The sequence below is a fragment of the Bufo bufo genome, chromosome 10, assembly GCF_905171765.1.
Source record: "Bufo bufo chromosome 10, aBufBuf1.1, whole genome shotgun sequence".
NCBI classification, from domain to species: domain Eukaryota; kingdom Metazoa; phylum Chordata; class Amphibia; order Anura; family Bufonidae; genus Bufo; species Bufo bufo.
Window position 1 is genome coordinate 2,068,440 of NC_053398.1, and position 15,208 is coordinate 2,083,647.

The 15,208-nt window shown below is 48.1% G+C and overlaps 1 protein-coding gene across 1 annotated transcript in view; it reads right to left on the bottom strand.

The window, feature by feature from the left end:
* The window catches only part of GALNT18 (polypeptide N-acetylgalactosaminyltransferase 18), a 507,876-nt gene that overhangs the window by 45,562 nt on the left and 447,106 nt on the right, over window positions 1-15,208 (bottom strand). The window contains exons 4-6 of the mRNA XM_040410370.1: window positions 9,424-9,607; window positions 6,992-7,189; window positions 6,610-6,724 (exon numbers count right to left, since the gene is read on the bottom strand). Of these exons, the coding sequence (XP_040266304.1) occupies window positions 6,610-6,724; window positions 6,992-7,189; window positions 9,424-9,607 (497 nt within the window). The remainder of the gene's footprint in view (window positions 1-6,609; window positions 6,725-6,991; window positions 7,190-9,423; window positions 9,608-15,208) is intronic.

Sequence of the window (15,208 nt, forward strand, 5' to 3'; positions counted from 1 at the left end):
ATGTATCTAATCCTATCCTGTGTGATACTGTCTGCTGAGCTGTGTATCTAATCCTATCCTGTGTGATACTGTCTGCTGAGCTGTGTATCTAATCCTATCCTGTGTGATACTGTCTGCTGAGCTGTGTATCTAATCCTATCCTGTGTGATACTGTCTGCTGAGCTGTGTATCTAATCCTATCCTGTGTGATACTGCCTGCTGAGCTGTGTATCTAATCCTATCCTGTGTGATACTGTCTGCTGAGCTGTGTATCTAATCCTATCCTGTGTGATACTGTCTGCTGAGCTGTGTATCTAATCCTCTCCTGTGTGATACAGTCTGCTGAGCTGCTGTATCTAATCCTATCCTGTGTGATACTGTCTGCTGAGCTGTGTATCTAATCCTATCCTGTGTGATACTGTCTGCTGAGCTGTGTATCTAATCCTATCCTGTGTGATACTGTCTGCTGAGCTGTGTATCTAATCCTATCCTGTGTGATACTGTCTGCTGAGCTGTGTATCTAATCCTATCCTGTGTGATACTGTCTGCTGAGCTGTGTATCTAATCCTATCCTGTGTGATACTGTCTGCTGAGCTGTGTATCTAATCCTATCCTGTGTGATACTGTCTGCTGAGCTGTGTATCTAATCCTATCCTGTGTGATACTGTCTGCTGAGCTGTGTATCTAATCCTATCCTGTGTGATACTGTCTGCTGAGCTGTGTATCTAATCCTCTCCTGTGTGATACAGTCTGCTGAGCTGTGTATCTAATCCTCTCCTGTGTGATACAGTCTGCTGAGCTGCTGTATCTAATCCTATCCTGTGTGATACTGTCTGCTGAGCTGTGTATCTAATCCTCTCCTGTGTGATACTGTCTGCTGAGCTGTGTATCTAATCCTATCCTGTGTGATACAGTCTGCTGAGCTGTGTATCTAATCCTATCCTGTGTGATACTGTCTGCTGATCTGTGTATCTAATCCTATCCTGTGTGATACTGACTGCTGAGCTGTGTATCTAATCCTATCCTGTGTGATACTGTCTGCTGAGCTGTGTATCTAATCCTATCCTGTGTGATACTGTCTGCTGAGCTGTGTATCTAATCCTCTCCTGTGTGATACTGTCTGCTGAGCTGTGTATCTAATCCTCTCCTGTGTGATACAGTCTGCTGAGCTGTGTATCTAATTCTGTCCTGTGTGATACTGTCTGCTGAGATGTGTATCTAATCCTATCCTGTGTGATACTGTCTGCTGAGCTGTGTATCTAATCCTATCCTGTGTGATACTGTCTGCTGAGCTGTGTATCTAATCCTATCCTGTGTGATACTGTCTGCTGAGATGTGTATCTAATCCTCTCCTGTGTGATACTGTCTGCTGAGCTGTGTATCTAATCCTCTCCTGTGTGATACAGTCTGCTGAGCTGTGTATCTAATCCTATCCTGTGTGATACTGTCTGCTGAGCTGTGTATCTAATCCTATCCTGTGTGATACTGACTGCTGAGCTGTGTATCTAATCCTCTCCTGTGTGATACAGTCTGCTGAGCTGTGTATCTAATCCTGTCCTGTGTGATACTGTCTGCTGAGCTGTGTATCTAATCCTATCCTGTGTGATACTGCCTGCTGAGCTGTGTATCTAATCCTATCCTGTCTGCAGTATCAGCTGAGTTGGGTATCTCAGCCCTTGATGTGTGATACAGAAGAGGCGCTCGTCCTTACTTCGCCTCACCGGTCAAGCAGACGAAGCTTCAACCTGCGCCCAGCGCTCGTCTGGTATGTCGCCACGCCCGTTATATGTCACGCCTATTATATGTCACGCCCGTTATATGTCACGCCCGTTAATTAAAACCCTTTCTAAAAGAAAAATCACCAGAAGTTCAAAACAGACAAATATCTCCTGTGTATGAGAACTGAGCCAGCCGGGGGCAGCAGAATGCTGACTGCAGCTTTGGATGTGACTGGAGTACAGGATCTGTACAATGACCAGCAGAACTTGTTGAGCGGCTTTACCATATTTCGCCGCCGCCCTGCTCGCTCTCCGTTTATTGCGCCGCCTGCACGATGAGAGCCATGCACTCTGTGCTTCACCAGGAAAGAAAAATGTTTTATTTTTTTTTTTAAAGCAATAAAATCCTAAGTGACAGCGCAGCATCTACACCAAGCGCCGCCGTCCTGACCGCAGCGTCCACTGTGCCAATAATGGTGATGAAGAATCTGCCAGCTGCATGTGCCAGGCATCGGGAGAGGCCGCTTCTACCGAGCGGCACGTACAGTACACGCCAGCATCCGTAATTCATATGGTGCGGTGATCAGGTTTCCAGCAGACTCTGCCAGAGGAGCCCACGTGTGCCAGGGTACAAGGGCGCTGGCTGGTACCATAGATGAGGACGCCTGTAGGTGCATTTCACTTTTTCCGTGTGGTCCCTATAATCCGATGCACTGCAGCACCAACTGTGTCACCTGGACTGATCATTTCTGGTTCTCGAACAGAATGCTTAAGTGCAGTGTGGACTGACACAGATGGTCGAGCGGCTGCCCCTGGACAAAGGCTAAAGTGCAAATAATGATGCACGATTCATAATGAGATCACATACAGGGCTCTGCTGCATTCTACCAGCTCAGCTCTGCTGCATTTGTGATTAATATCACAGCTGAGTTTTTGGTCCCTTGTATCAGAGATTCAGCATGTGGCCATCGGCACTTGATGATCGACCGGCCAGGAACACAACGCGACTATGCTGCCTGACCATGAGTAGTAAGGCTAAGGCCGGAGGAAGGCGAAATCTGATCACCCCGACTGTCCCGACAAAAAGATCCCACTCAACATTCCAAACACTGTTAATCTATGAGAAGATGATGGGGGTGATAGATGGCCCTGCTCAGTACTGCCCCCAGAGGTTAGAGGAGCAATCACACATCCACCATGTAGATTCTTAAAGGTGCAGTCTCTCCCCGTCCCTCTGTCAGCTCTTCCTGGCAACGAATCCCAGTGCGAGAACCCTCCTATTACCATCTCTGTAGGTAGCTGTCCGACACTAGAGTCTCTTCACTCTGTCAGCTCTTCCTGGCAACGAATCACAGTGCGAGAACCCTCCTATTACCACCTCTGTAGGTAGCTGTCCGACACTAGAGTCTCTTCACTCTGTCAGCTCTTCCTGGCAACGAATCACAGTGCGAGAACCCTCCTATTACCATCTCTGTAGGTAGCTGTCTGACACTAGAGTCTCTTCCCTCTGTCAGCTCTTCCTGGCAACGAATCACAGTGCGAGAACCCTCCTATTACCATCTCTGTAGGTAGCTGTCCGACACTAGAGTCTCTTCCCTCTGTCAGCTCTTCCTGGCACTGAATCCCAGTGTGTCATCCCTCCTATTACCACCTCTGTAGGTAGCTGTCCGACACTAGAGTCTCTTCCCTCTGTCAGCTCTTCCTGGCAACGAATCCCAGTGCGAGAACCCTCCTATTACCACCTCTGTAGGTAGCTGTCCGACACTAGAGTCTCTTCCCTCTGTCAGCTCTTCCTGGCACTGAATCCCAGTGTGTCATCCCTCCTATTACCACCTCTGTAGGTAGCTGTCCGACACTAGAGTCTCTTCCCTCTGTCAGCTCTTCCTGGCACTGAATCCCAGTGTGTCATCCCTCCTATTACCACCTCTGTAGGTAGCTGTCCGACACTAGAGTCTCTTCCCTCTGTCAGCTCTTCCTGGCACTGAATCCCAGTGCGAGAACCCTCCTATTACTATCCGGTCTCCAGTTTCGGACACAGGAGGTAGTTGTCCGACACCCACATTAGATCTTTGGAGCCGCAGTTTCGGTCACTTGGTCACCCAGCTCTTCCTGGTAAGACAGTGTGACAACCCTCTGACAACTATTACTGGCAGGGACATGCCTGTTGGAACTGCAGCCATCCAGCGAAACCACCTGCAGGACCAGAGCGCCAGGCCTGACGGCGGACGGACAGAGCAGCGGCCGGAAGACTTTCTGCACGAAGCTCTAGAAATACACGAAGAGCAGAAACTTTTGTGTTTGTTACTTTGTGTCATGTTCAGATTTGTGAATAATTTAAATGCTGGTAACAGATGGTCCGACACAAGACGAGTGCTGGGTCCCGGAGCGCGCGCTCGGCGTGTACGGAATATGTAATCAACTCAACCACAGACGATGTGCGATCTAATGTGAGAAGCGGCGTTAACGAGCCGTAAATCAGCGGCGAGGGTGAGGGCAGAGCAGGTGTTATCATCAGTAATCCTGACGCACGCGCCATCGCTGCGGAAAGATAAGTGCAATCCCGCCGTGTGACAAGCAAAGCGCGGCCGAGTCCCCGATCTGCAGCATATGTGCAGCGGGAAGATGACAGCTGCTGATAACGTCGTTAGCGGGGGATGAATCCGAGGCGGCTCCGGTAACCGCTGGATTTTAATTTTCTCTTACAACTCCCGGGAGGATGATGGGGGTTGTCATTAGGAAGATGTAATCATACAGGAAAATCATACTGTGTGCTTAACACTAAGTAACCGCAACCATCGATCGGCGCGTCGGGGGCTCATGTAATAAATGATGGCGCTCAAAACGCGCGCCGTGTTCATCAGCGTGTTTTAGAGACCGAGGACACCCCCACAGGCTGTGGGACAGTAAAGAGTCCCCTCTTAAAGGGACGGTCAGCTTTTACTCAACCCCTTTGTAAGTAATCCACCTCAGCTTATTGCATCTCCGAAATTCTGCAGCACCAACCCTACACCCACCCCCCTCTATCTACCTGCCCTCTCAGCAAAAAACGTCCAAGCAATCTTCCCTGTCTGCCCTGAGGAACTACCTGGGGATTAAAGCAGGTCCCAGCTCACAGACTCTACAAAGACCCTTTAAAGGGGCATTCCAACCTTAGAGATTTATGGCATAGCCGCAGGATATGCCCTAAATGTCCTGACTGGGTTCCCCCCATCTTGACTCGAGAGGGGCACGTCCTCAGCTCTTCTCCTTCAATTCTATAAGTCACAGAAGCAGGCCGGGCCAGCGTGTCTACCCCTTTAAGTGATTAACCATTTACAGTGAGATGCCAGTGGGTGAGTTTGTTACCTTTGTATCCAGTCTTTAAAATCCACTGTAAACACCCTGGAGTCCAGACTGATACATTGTAACAAACTACCTGGATGGAAGATTTGTGCTGCTGAGGTGTTCTACTGTACCTCTAGGATGTGTCTGATTGGTGGGGGTCCAACCGCTGGGGCCACGACCATCATGTGATGAGTGCTGCTGGTATCCATCTCCGGCAGCCCCATACAACTGAAGGGAACGGTGGACGCGCGTGTCTGCTGCTCCATTCCAACGGGGAGCATGGGCCCCTTTTTTTGCAATTGGAGGGAGGGGGGCCAGCAAACTAACTACCGCCAATCAGAAACATATGCCCCTATCCTTTAAAAATGCGGCTTTCTTCCTCCCTGATGTCAACTACATCTCCCATCATCCTTGTCAGCTAAGAAAAGCAACCTCTAGTCTATAAATTAGGGTGAATTCGATCAATTCTACAATCAGATCATAAATTGTAAAACTGACAGACAGAAAAGCGGTGGCTCAGTGGTTAGCACTGGTGACTTGCAGTGCGCTGACTTAGTGGTTAACAGTGGCTCAGTGGTCAGCAGCAGTGGCTCAGTGGTTAGCACCGGTGACTTGCAGTGTGCTGACTCAGTGGTTAGCGGTGGCTCAGTGGTCAGCAGCAGTGGCTCAGTGGTTAGCAGCGGTGACTTGCAGTGTGCTGACTCAGTGGTCAGCACCGGTGGCTCAGTGGTCAGCACCGGTGGCTCAGTGGTCAGCAGCGGTGACTTGCAGTGCGGTGACTCAGTGGTCAGCAGCGGTGACTCAGTGGTCAGCAGCGGTGACTCAGTGGTCAGCAGCGGTGACTCAGTGGTCAGCAGCGGTGGCTCAGTGGTCAGCAGCGGTGGCTCAGTGGTCAGCAGCGGTGACTTGCAGTGCGCTGGCTCAGTGGTCAGCAGCGGTGACTCAGTGGTCAGCAGCGGTGACTCAGTGGTCAGCAGCGGTGACTTGCAGTGCGCTGGCTCAGTGGTCAGCAGCGGTGACTCAGTGGTCAGCAGCGGTGACTCAGTGGTCAGCAGCGGTGACTCAGTGGTCAGCAGCGGTGACTTACAGTGCGGTGACTCAGTGGTCAGCAGCGGTGACTCAGTGGTCAGCAGCGGTGACTCAGTGGTCAGCAGCGGTGACTCAGTGGTTAGCAGCGGTGACTTGCAGTGCGCTGGCTCAGTGGTCAGCACCGGTGACTCAGTGGTCAGCAGCGGTGGCTCAGTGGTCAGCAGCGGTGACTCAGTGGTCAGCAGCGGTGACTCAGTGGTTAGCAGCGGTGACTTGCAGTGCTGGGGTCCAAGGTTTGAATCCGACCAAGGACAACCTCTGCATGGAGTTTGTATGTTGGGTTTCCTCCCACACTCCAGAGACAGACTGATAGGGACCTTAGATTGTGAGCTCCTGGGGACAGAGCGTCAGTGATATATAAGAGTATAATAAATAAAGGTAAGCTCCACTTCAGAGACCAGCGGAGGATCCAGACCTGGAGCCACGACCGTCGCCTACATCCAGGTCATAGACGGGATTCTTTACAGTAAGAGCAGACGATGGCTGACGCGTTTCTTACCCGCACTCCCAGCTCCACGTTCTCTCCGCCGTAGACTTCCATCCCTTCATCCAGGAGACCAATCTCTTCAAAGTACAGTCTGTCTACGATGAAACAGCCAATCAGTGCGGGGCTTCTAGAGCAAACAGAACAACGGACACTTAACACGCCGCACCATTCCTGCAGATTTCTACATTACGCCGCGGCCTGGACCCCCCCCCTCCCTGCGGCTGCAATGCATTCTGGGTGGTGTATTTTTTTAGTTTCCATGACACATGGCGACTGCCATTAACCCTACATCTCCCGCAATGCAACGCAGCCGGCAGACGCTGGAGCGGTGAGGATCCTGGGAGTGGACAGCATCTGGGTGTGACTGGAGTATAGCAGAGCGGACATGTTGTACCTGATGGGGGCAGTCGCATTCTCCATCTTCCACCACGATTTCGGGGGGTTCAGATACCGGCACCATAATTCCCAGTCAAATCCCTGAGCGGAGAGAGGATATTCCTCAATTTCAAAGGTGTCGTATTTGATGTTGTCAAAAGAGGGCGATATGATGACGTTCCGGTTCTCCTGGATCCGGCTCAGCACCGGCTCAGACCTGGAAAACAAGAAGATTCGGGGTCGGGTGGACTACAAGAATAGCACGGCTTTACAGCTGACCTCCTGACCCCGTGCTGACCCGGAGTCACGCCTCAGTGTTCGGTCAGTGATTTGGAGCCAAAACCAGGAGCGGCTCTAAACCCAGAACAGGAGCGGCGCTTTCCGCTATCCCTCATGTCTGTGGAGGCTCCGGGCCTGGTCTTGGCTCACGATCGCTGATGGAAATCACTGACCGAACACTGACTTGTGAATGAGGCCTCACTGTGTATTTACTCCTACCACACCCAAAGCGGCATCAACAATTCTCTTGGCTCCCACCCGTTAGTGATATCCTCCCAGTACGCCGCTCTCTGCTGCACTGCATCATGGGAGCTTTTTTAATATTACCACAAACTATTGTGGCCTGAAAGCTAACTGGAAATCAGCAGAATTTTGAATGCAGCTCTAGATGGGATTGGAGTATGAAATGGGACTCCGCAACGTACAATGCAGAGTAAATATAAAGAACAGCCGGAATTAAAGGGGTGCTCTCATCTTCAACCCCCATTCACACTGACCACTTTCCCACTGAGTTGCCCCTTTCTGCTGCAGCTCATCATGAGACCCCCATTCTCCCAAATGGTGGGGAGACTCAGAGGTGCGATCCTGTGGATTTCCCCTTTAAGCTGAAGGTGCATGACTGTTACCTGTCGAGAATCCCTGTGTCATGCTCCGCCCCCTTAGGCCCCTTCCAATAAAGGGGCACACCCTACAAATGTGGACTGAAGCTGGATAACTATAACTAGTCATAGCATGCTGGGGGTTGTAGTGCTGCAGGATGGAAGCCACCATGTTTAATCTCATTAATAATCTCAGAGGCGGACTGCACATACATTACGGGGGACGCGGGACCTGAGACCCGCCGCCATTTTCAGGAGCTTTGCTTCCCATCAATAAATATAAACATTATGGGGGGAGATTTATCAATGCGGCCGCTTTCTGCGCCGGTCTTCATATCCCCTGCGCTGCCGGAGGATGCGCCTAATTTCTGACGAGGACCTCGAAGAAGGGAGATGCAACTATTTTTTAAACAGTCGCACTTGTGACTATTTTACGCCACTTTTCAGCGTAAAGGGAACGATAAATCTCCCCCATAATATGTGTTTTCACCTAACACGTATAAACAAGACAGACGTGACTTCTCAGAGCTGGGGGTTTGCTCCAATTGTCTTCACCTCGGGGGATTGCCTGAAGCCTGATACACTGTAGCAAAACCCCTCTAATAGGAGAGAGATTCATCCGGTTCTTGTGTTTCACTCAGACTGATAATGTCACGGGTGAGGAGGAAACGCCAAACTAACAACCAGGAGGGAAAGGGAAAGCCACTAGGCCACGGACAGGAAAAGGTCACCTCCTGGTAACCCTACTCCTGCCCCTGACTCCTAACCATATGGGCACCCCTTGAAGGTAGAAGTGCCCATACCCTGGAACCCGGGACCCTGGAGAGCCCTAAGAATATTGTCAGGGCTGAGGCAACCCGTTCCTTCCCCGATGAAGGAACAGGCGTCTCCCTGAGGCCTAGTAACAAAAGGCAAGGAAGGGAAAACAAAACGTGTAGTGATGGAAGAGCAGGAACTCCAAAGACGACCTCACCCCAGCTCAGCCAAACCCAAATGAAGCTATCTACCGCACAGTCAGAAGGGGCGGTTAACACTAAACAGGGTAGAGTAAGGAGTACGAAGCTACACCTGACACAGGGGATGAGGTCACAAACAAAGACTGAACAAGGAGTAATCAAAGAGGCTGTTAGATTCCTCCACGCTCCGCCAGTCTCCTTGATCTCCTGACATCTGTCACAGAAACTATGCAACATGAATGTCCCAGTTCATAGACGGCAAGCAGAGATCTTGAAAATGAAAGACTTGAAACAAAGCCTGTGTTGCAGAATATTTCATGATACAATGAGGAAACTGAATTTACCTCAACCAGTTACTTCACAAACGGGATGATGAGGTGGCGGCCCTATAGTACCGCACACACAACTGCTCCATTTTCCGTGAATCATGAGTAGTAGTAAAGCTTTTCCTTGACCAACTATCACCCTCATCATTCAGGGGAGTCCTTCGCATGCTTGGTGTCAAGCTCCGCCCCCTCCAGCTCTGACATCATCACGTAGTGTGAGGAGCTGCACTGTGGGGTCATGTGACCTGCCAGGACCTTACCTTCTGCCTCTGTTCACACACGTGTACTCACCATCCCACGCTGAACTCAACATGTGCATCAAACAGAGCCACAACCGGAGCCGTCGCCGCCCGCCAGCCGCTGACTCTGGAGCGGATGAGCCCCTCCTGTTTGCTGTGACGGACCACCTTGATGAATCCCGGTTTGTTTGCGTTAACCCCGTCCACGTACTGCACCAATTTCTCCTTCAGCTCCACTGTAACAGAAGATGGTCACAATGAATGTCGCTTATGTACACAGTGCGCCGCCATCCCACGCCACAGCATATGCCGCAATCTGCCACCTCTATAAATACCATTCTAAACGACCGGAGAAAAACTAAGAAAAAATCTGAACGCCCCGAGACATTTACATATGAGAGCAAGCAGGAGGGGGAGGGGCTCACGGATACCGCCGCAATGACAGTCAGGATGGCGCTGTCCTCCTGGAGAAACAGAATGAGGCAGATTCACTAAAAGTGCGCACTTTACACCGCCGAGGAATATGAATCGCACTGCTAAGATCAGACACCTTTACTATTCTGACGCATGGACCTTTGTAAGTTTGGAGTATCGTAAATTCTGCGCCAGATTCATCCTACAATTCTGTTTGTGCACAAAAAAAAAAAAAAAAGGAACTGTCTTCTAGCCCATGTTTACATCAGCTATACTTTGCCCCGCCCATTTTGTTTTGAAGCCACGCCCTCATCAGACGAGGCGTAAAATGCTTAGAAAAAGAGTAAAACAGTAGATGTGATGCAAAGCAAAATGTGGCACCACATATAGGGACGTGATGACCGCGCCAAATCCGGACAGCGAACCGCACTTATGATGGAAGACAATCTCACTGCTGAGTTTTGTATCTTTCCAGAGAGACACAACAGGAACGAACGAGATATTTAATGGTTTCTTGATACTTTGTGTTTACATATAATTACTGGAGCCGATAACAAATGTAAGTCTATTATACAAATAATTATTATAAGAGGAATATAAATAATTACATGGCGACAAAAATAATAAATATGTTCCATTACATAATCAATCCACATACTTACCATGTATTACACTCCAGAGCTGCACTCACTATTCTGCTGGTGCAGTCACTGTGTACATACATTACTTATCCTGTACTGATCCTGAGTTACATCCTGTATTATACTCCAGAGCTGCACTCACTATTCTGCTGGTGCAGTCACTGTGTACAGACATTACTTATCCTGTACTGATCCTGAGTTACATCCTGTATTATACTCCAGAGCTGCACTCACTATTCTGCTGGTGCAGTCACTGTGTACATACATTACTTATCCTGTACTGATCCTGAGTTACATCCTGTATTATACTCCAGAGCTGCACTCACTATTCTGCTGGTGCAGTCACTGTGTACATACATTACTTATCCTGTACTGATCCTGAGTTACATCCTGTATTATACTCCAGAGCTGCACTCACTATTCTGCTGGTGCAGTCACTGTGTACATACATTACTTATCCTGTACTGATCCTGAGTTATATCCTGTATTATACTCCAGAGCTGCACTCACTATTCTGCTGGTGCAGTCACTGTGTACATACATTACTTATCCTGTACTGATCCTGAGTTACATCCTGTATTATACTCCAGAGCTGCACTCACTATTCTGCTGGTGCAGTCACTGTGTACATACATTACTTATCCTGTACTGATCCTGAGTTACATCCTGTATTATACTCCAGAGCTGCACTCACTATTCTGCTGGTGCAGTCACTGTGTACATACATTACTTATCCTGTACTGATCCTGAGTTACATCCTGTATTATACTCCAGAGCTGCACTCACTATTCTGCTGGTGCAGTCACTGTGTACATACATTACTTATCCTGTACTGATCCTGAGTTACATCCTGTATTATACTCCAGAGCTGCACTCACTATTCTGCTGGTGCAGTCACTGTGTACATACATTACTTATCCTGTACTGATCCTGAGTTATATCCTGTATTATACTCCAGAGCTGCACTCACTATTCTGCTGGTGCAGTCACTGTGTACATACATTACTTATCCTGTACTGATCCTGAGTTACATCCTGTATTATACTCCAGAGCTGCACTCACTATTCTGCTGGTGCAGTCACTGTGTACATACAGTCGTGGCCAAAAGTTTTGAGAATTACATAAATATTGGAAATTGGAAAAGTTGCTGCTTAAGTTTTTATAATAGCAATTTGCATATCCTCCAGAATGTTATGAAGAGTGATCAGATGAATTGCATAGTCCTTCTTTGCCATGAAAATTAACTTAATCCCAAAAAAAACCTTTCCACTGCATTTCATTGCTGTCATTAAAGGACCTGCTGAGATCATTTCAGTAATCGTCTTGTTAACTCAGGTGAGAATGTTGACGAGCACAAGGCTGGAGATCATTATGTCAGGCTGATTGGGGTAAAATGGCAGACTTGACATGTTAAAAGGAGGGTGATGCTTGAAATCATTGTTCTTCCATTGTTAACCATGGTGACCTGCAAAGAAACGCGTGCAGCCATCATTGCGTTGCATAAAAATGGCTTCACAGGCAAGGATATTGTGGCTACTAAGATTGCACTTCAATCAACAATTTATAGGATCATCAAGAACTTCAAGGAAAGAGGTTCAATTCTTGTTAAGAAGGCTTCAGGGCATCCAAGAAAGTCCAGCAAGCGCCAGGATCGTCTCCTAAAGAGGATTCAGTTGCGGGATCGGAGTGCCACCAGTGCAGAGCTTGCTCAGGAATGGCAGCAGGCAGGTGTGAGCGCATCTGCACGCACAGTGAGGCAAAGACTTTTGGAAGATGGCCTGGTGTCAAGAAGAGCAGCAAAGAAGCCACTTCTCTCCAAAAAAACATCAGGGACAGATTGATCTTCTGCAGAAAGTCTGGTGAATGGACGGCTGAGGACTGGGGCAAAGTCATATTCTCCGATGAAGCCTCTTTCCGATTGTTTGGGGCATCTGGAAAAAGGCTTGTCCGGAGAAGAAAAGGTGAGCGCTACCATCAGTCCTGTGTCATGCCAACAGTAAAGCATCCTGAGACCATTCATGTGTGGGGTTGCGTCTCATCCAAGGGAGTGGGCTCACTCACAATATTGTCCAAAAACACAGCCATGAATAAAGAATGGCACCAAAACACCCTCCAACAGCAACTTCTTCCAACAATCCAACAACAGTTTGGTGAAGAACAATGCATTTTCCAGCACGATGGAGCACCGTGCCATAAGGCAAAAGTGATGACTAAGTGGCTCGGGGACCAAAACGTTGACATTTTGGGTCCATGGCCTGGAAACTCCCCAGATCTTAATCCCATTGAGAACTTGTGGTCAATCCTCAAGAGACGGGTGGACAAACAAAAACCCACTAATTCTGACAAACTCCAAGAAGTGATGATGAAAGAATGGGTTGTATCAGTCAGGAATTGGCCCAGAAGTTGATTGAGAGCATGCCCAGTCGGATTGCAGAGGTCCTGAAAAAGAAGGGCCAACACTGCAAATACTGACTCTTTGCATCAATGTCATGTAATTGTCGATAAAAGCCTTTTTACTTACCCTGTATTATACTCCAGAGCTGCACTCACTATTCTGCTGGTGCAGTCACTATGTACATACATTACTTATCCTGTACTGGTCCTGAGTTACATCCTGTATTATACTCCAGAGCTGCACTCACTATTCTGCTGGTGCAGTCACTGTGTACATACATTACTTATCCTGTACTGGTCCTGAGTTACATCCTGTATTATACTCCAGAGCTGCACTCACTATTCTGCTGGTGCAGTCACTGTGTACATACATTACTTATCCTGTACTGATCCTGAGTTACATCCTGTATTATACTCCAGAGCTGCACTCACTATTCTGCTGGTGCAGTCGCTGTGTACATACATTACTTATCCTGTACTGATCCTCATTTACATCCTGTATTATACTCCAGAGCTGCACTCACTATTCTGCTGCTGCAGTCACTGTGTACATACATTACTTATCCTGTATTATACTCCAGAGCTGCACCCCATATTCTGCTGGTGCAATCACTGTGTACATACATTACTTATCCTGTACTGATCCTCAGTTACATCCTGTATTATACTCCAGATCTGCACTCACTATTCTGCTGGTGCAGTCACTGTGTACATACATTACTTATCCTGTACTGATCCTGAGTTACATCCTGTATTATACTCCAGAGCTGCACTCACTATTCTGCTGGTGCAGTCACTGTGTACATACATTACTTATCCTGTACTGATCCTGAATTACATCCTGTATTATACTCCAGAGCTGCACTCACTATTCTGCTGGGGGAGTCACTGTGTACATACATTACTTATCCTGTACTGATCCTGAGTTACATCCTGTATTATACTCCAGAGCTGCACTCACTATTCTGCTGGTGCAGTCACTGTGTACATACATTACTTATCCTGTACTGATCCTGAGTTACATCCTGTATTATACTCCAGAGCTGCACTCACTATTCTGCTGGTGCAGTCAGTGTGTACATATAGGCCACATAGCAGCTGTCATGCCTCTTACCTTAATAGCTACAATCATGCTTCTGGTTCTTGCAGTGCATTATGGGAGTCCATCACCAATACCAACCAGTGGAATTCTGAATGCAGCTTTGGAAGTGAGAAGAGGATAGGACATGCTGTAACCCTTTCCCCCTTAAGAACAAAAGCCGCCATCTCTGCGACTGAAGTTCTCTAAACCCATCAGCGCCTCGTACGATATACAATCCGCACATTAGTAATCATTTCTTTCCGCTGCGTTTGCTCATTTACATAAGACAGGAGACAATAACCTGGCGAATGTCGTCTAAATGCAAAGTTCCCGTCCGCCCGTGCAGTCGCCCTATTCGCTGCAAAGAAAATAAAGCGTTTTATTTTGTTCTAGATTTTTTGTAAGAAAGTAATAAAACTAAGTGAAGACGCAGCAACCTCATCAAGGGCTCGTCTGATTAACCACCTCCGAGATCGCGGCCGCGAGGTCCGCAGAAATGAACCTCAACCCGCAAAGATCATTTACGGTGGAGAATGTGATAATGTCTACCACGGCAAATGTTCTCACTCTGGCCGAGGCCATTCCTCAGGATTGTGGGAAGTTTCTCTTAGATTTACATTTTCCTATATTTATTGAATTCCTTCCTTGCCTCCCCCTTTCCTTTCTTTTGAGCTTCTTTCATCCCTTTCTTCCCTCAGTTTCTTCCTTCCATCCTCCTTTTCATTCTTTTTTCCTTCCTCCTGTTTTTTTCCTTTCCATCTTTTCCTCCCTTCCTTATTTCCTTATTTCCATCTTGTGGACCAACAAACCCCTCACAGCCTAAGAACGAAAGAAGGCGGGTATGAAGGAAGAAAGAAGCAAAGCAGATAAATGGAAGAAAAGGACGGAAGGAAGGAAAATAATGCAGAAAGAAGGACGGAATGGATAGAAAGTTGGAAAGAACATATGAAGGAGGTAAGAAGACAGAAAAGGAGGAAGAAAACTTTCCTTTCTTCCCTCCCTTCATCCTGTTGTCTGACCGGCATCTCTTTCATCCGACCTCTTACCTCTCCTTCCTTCCCACCTTTTCTTCCATCCTTTTGTCTGAACTTCTTTCCTTCCCTCCATCGTTCCTTCAGACCGGCTTTCCTTCGTTCCTTCAGACCTTCTTTCCATCGCTCCTTCAGACCTTCTTTCCATCGTTCCTTCAGACCTTCTTTCCATCGTTCCTTCAGACCTTCTTTCCATCGCTCCTTCAGACCTTCTTTCCATCGCTCCTTCAGACCTTCTTTCCATCGTTCCTTCAGACCTTCTTTCCATCGTTCCTT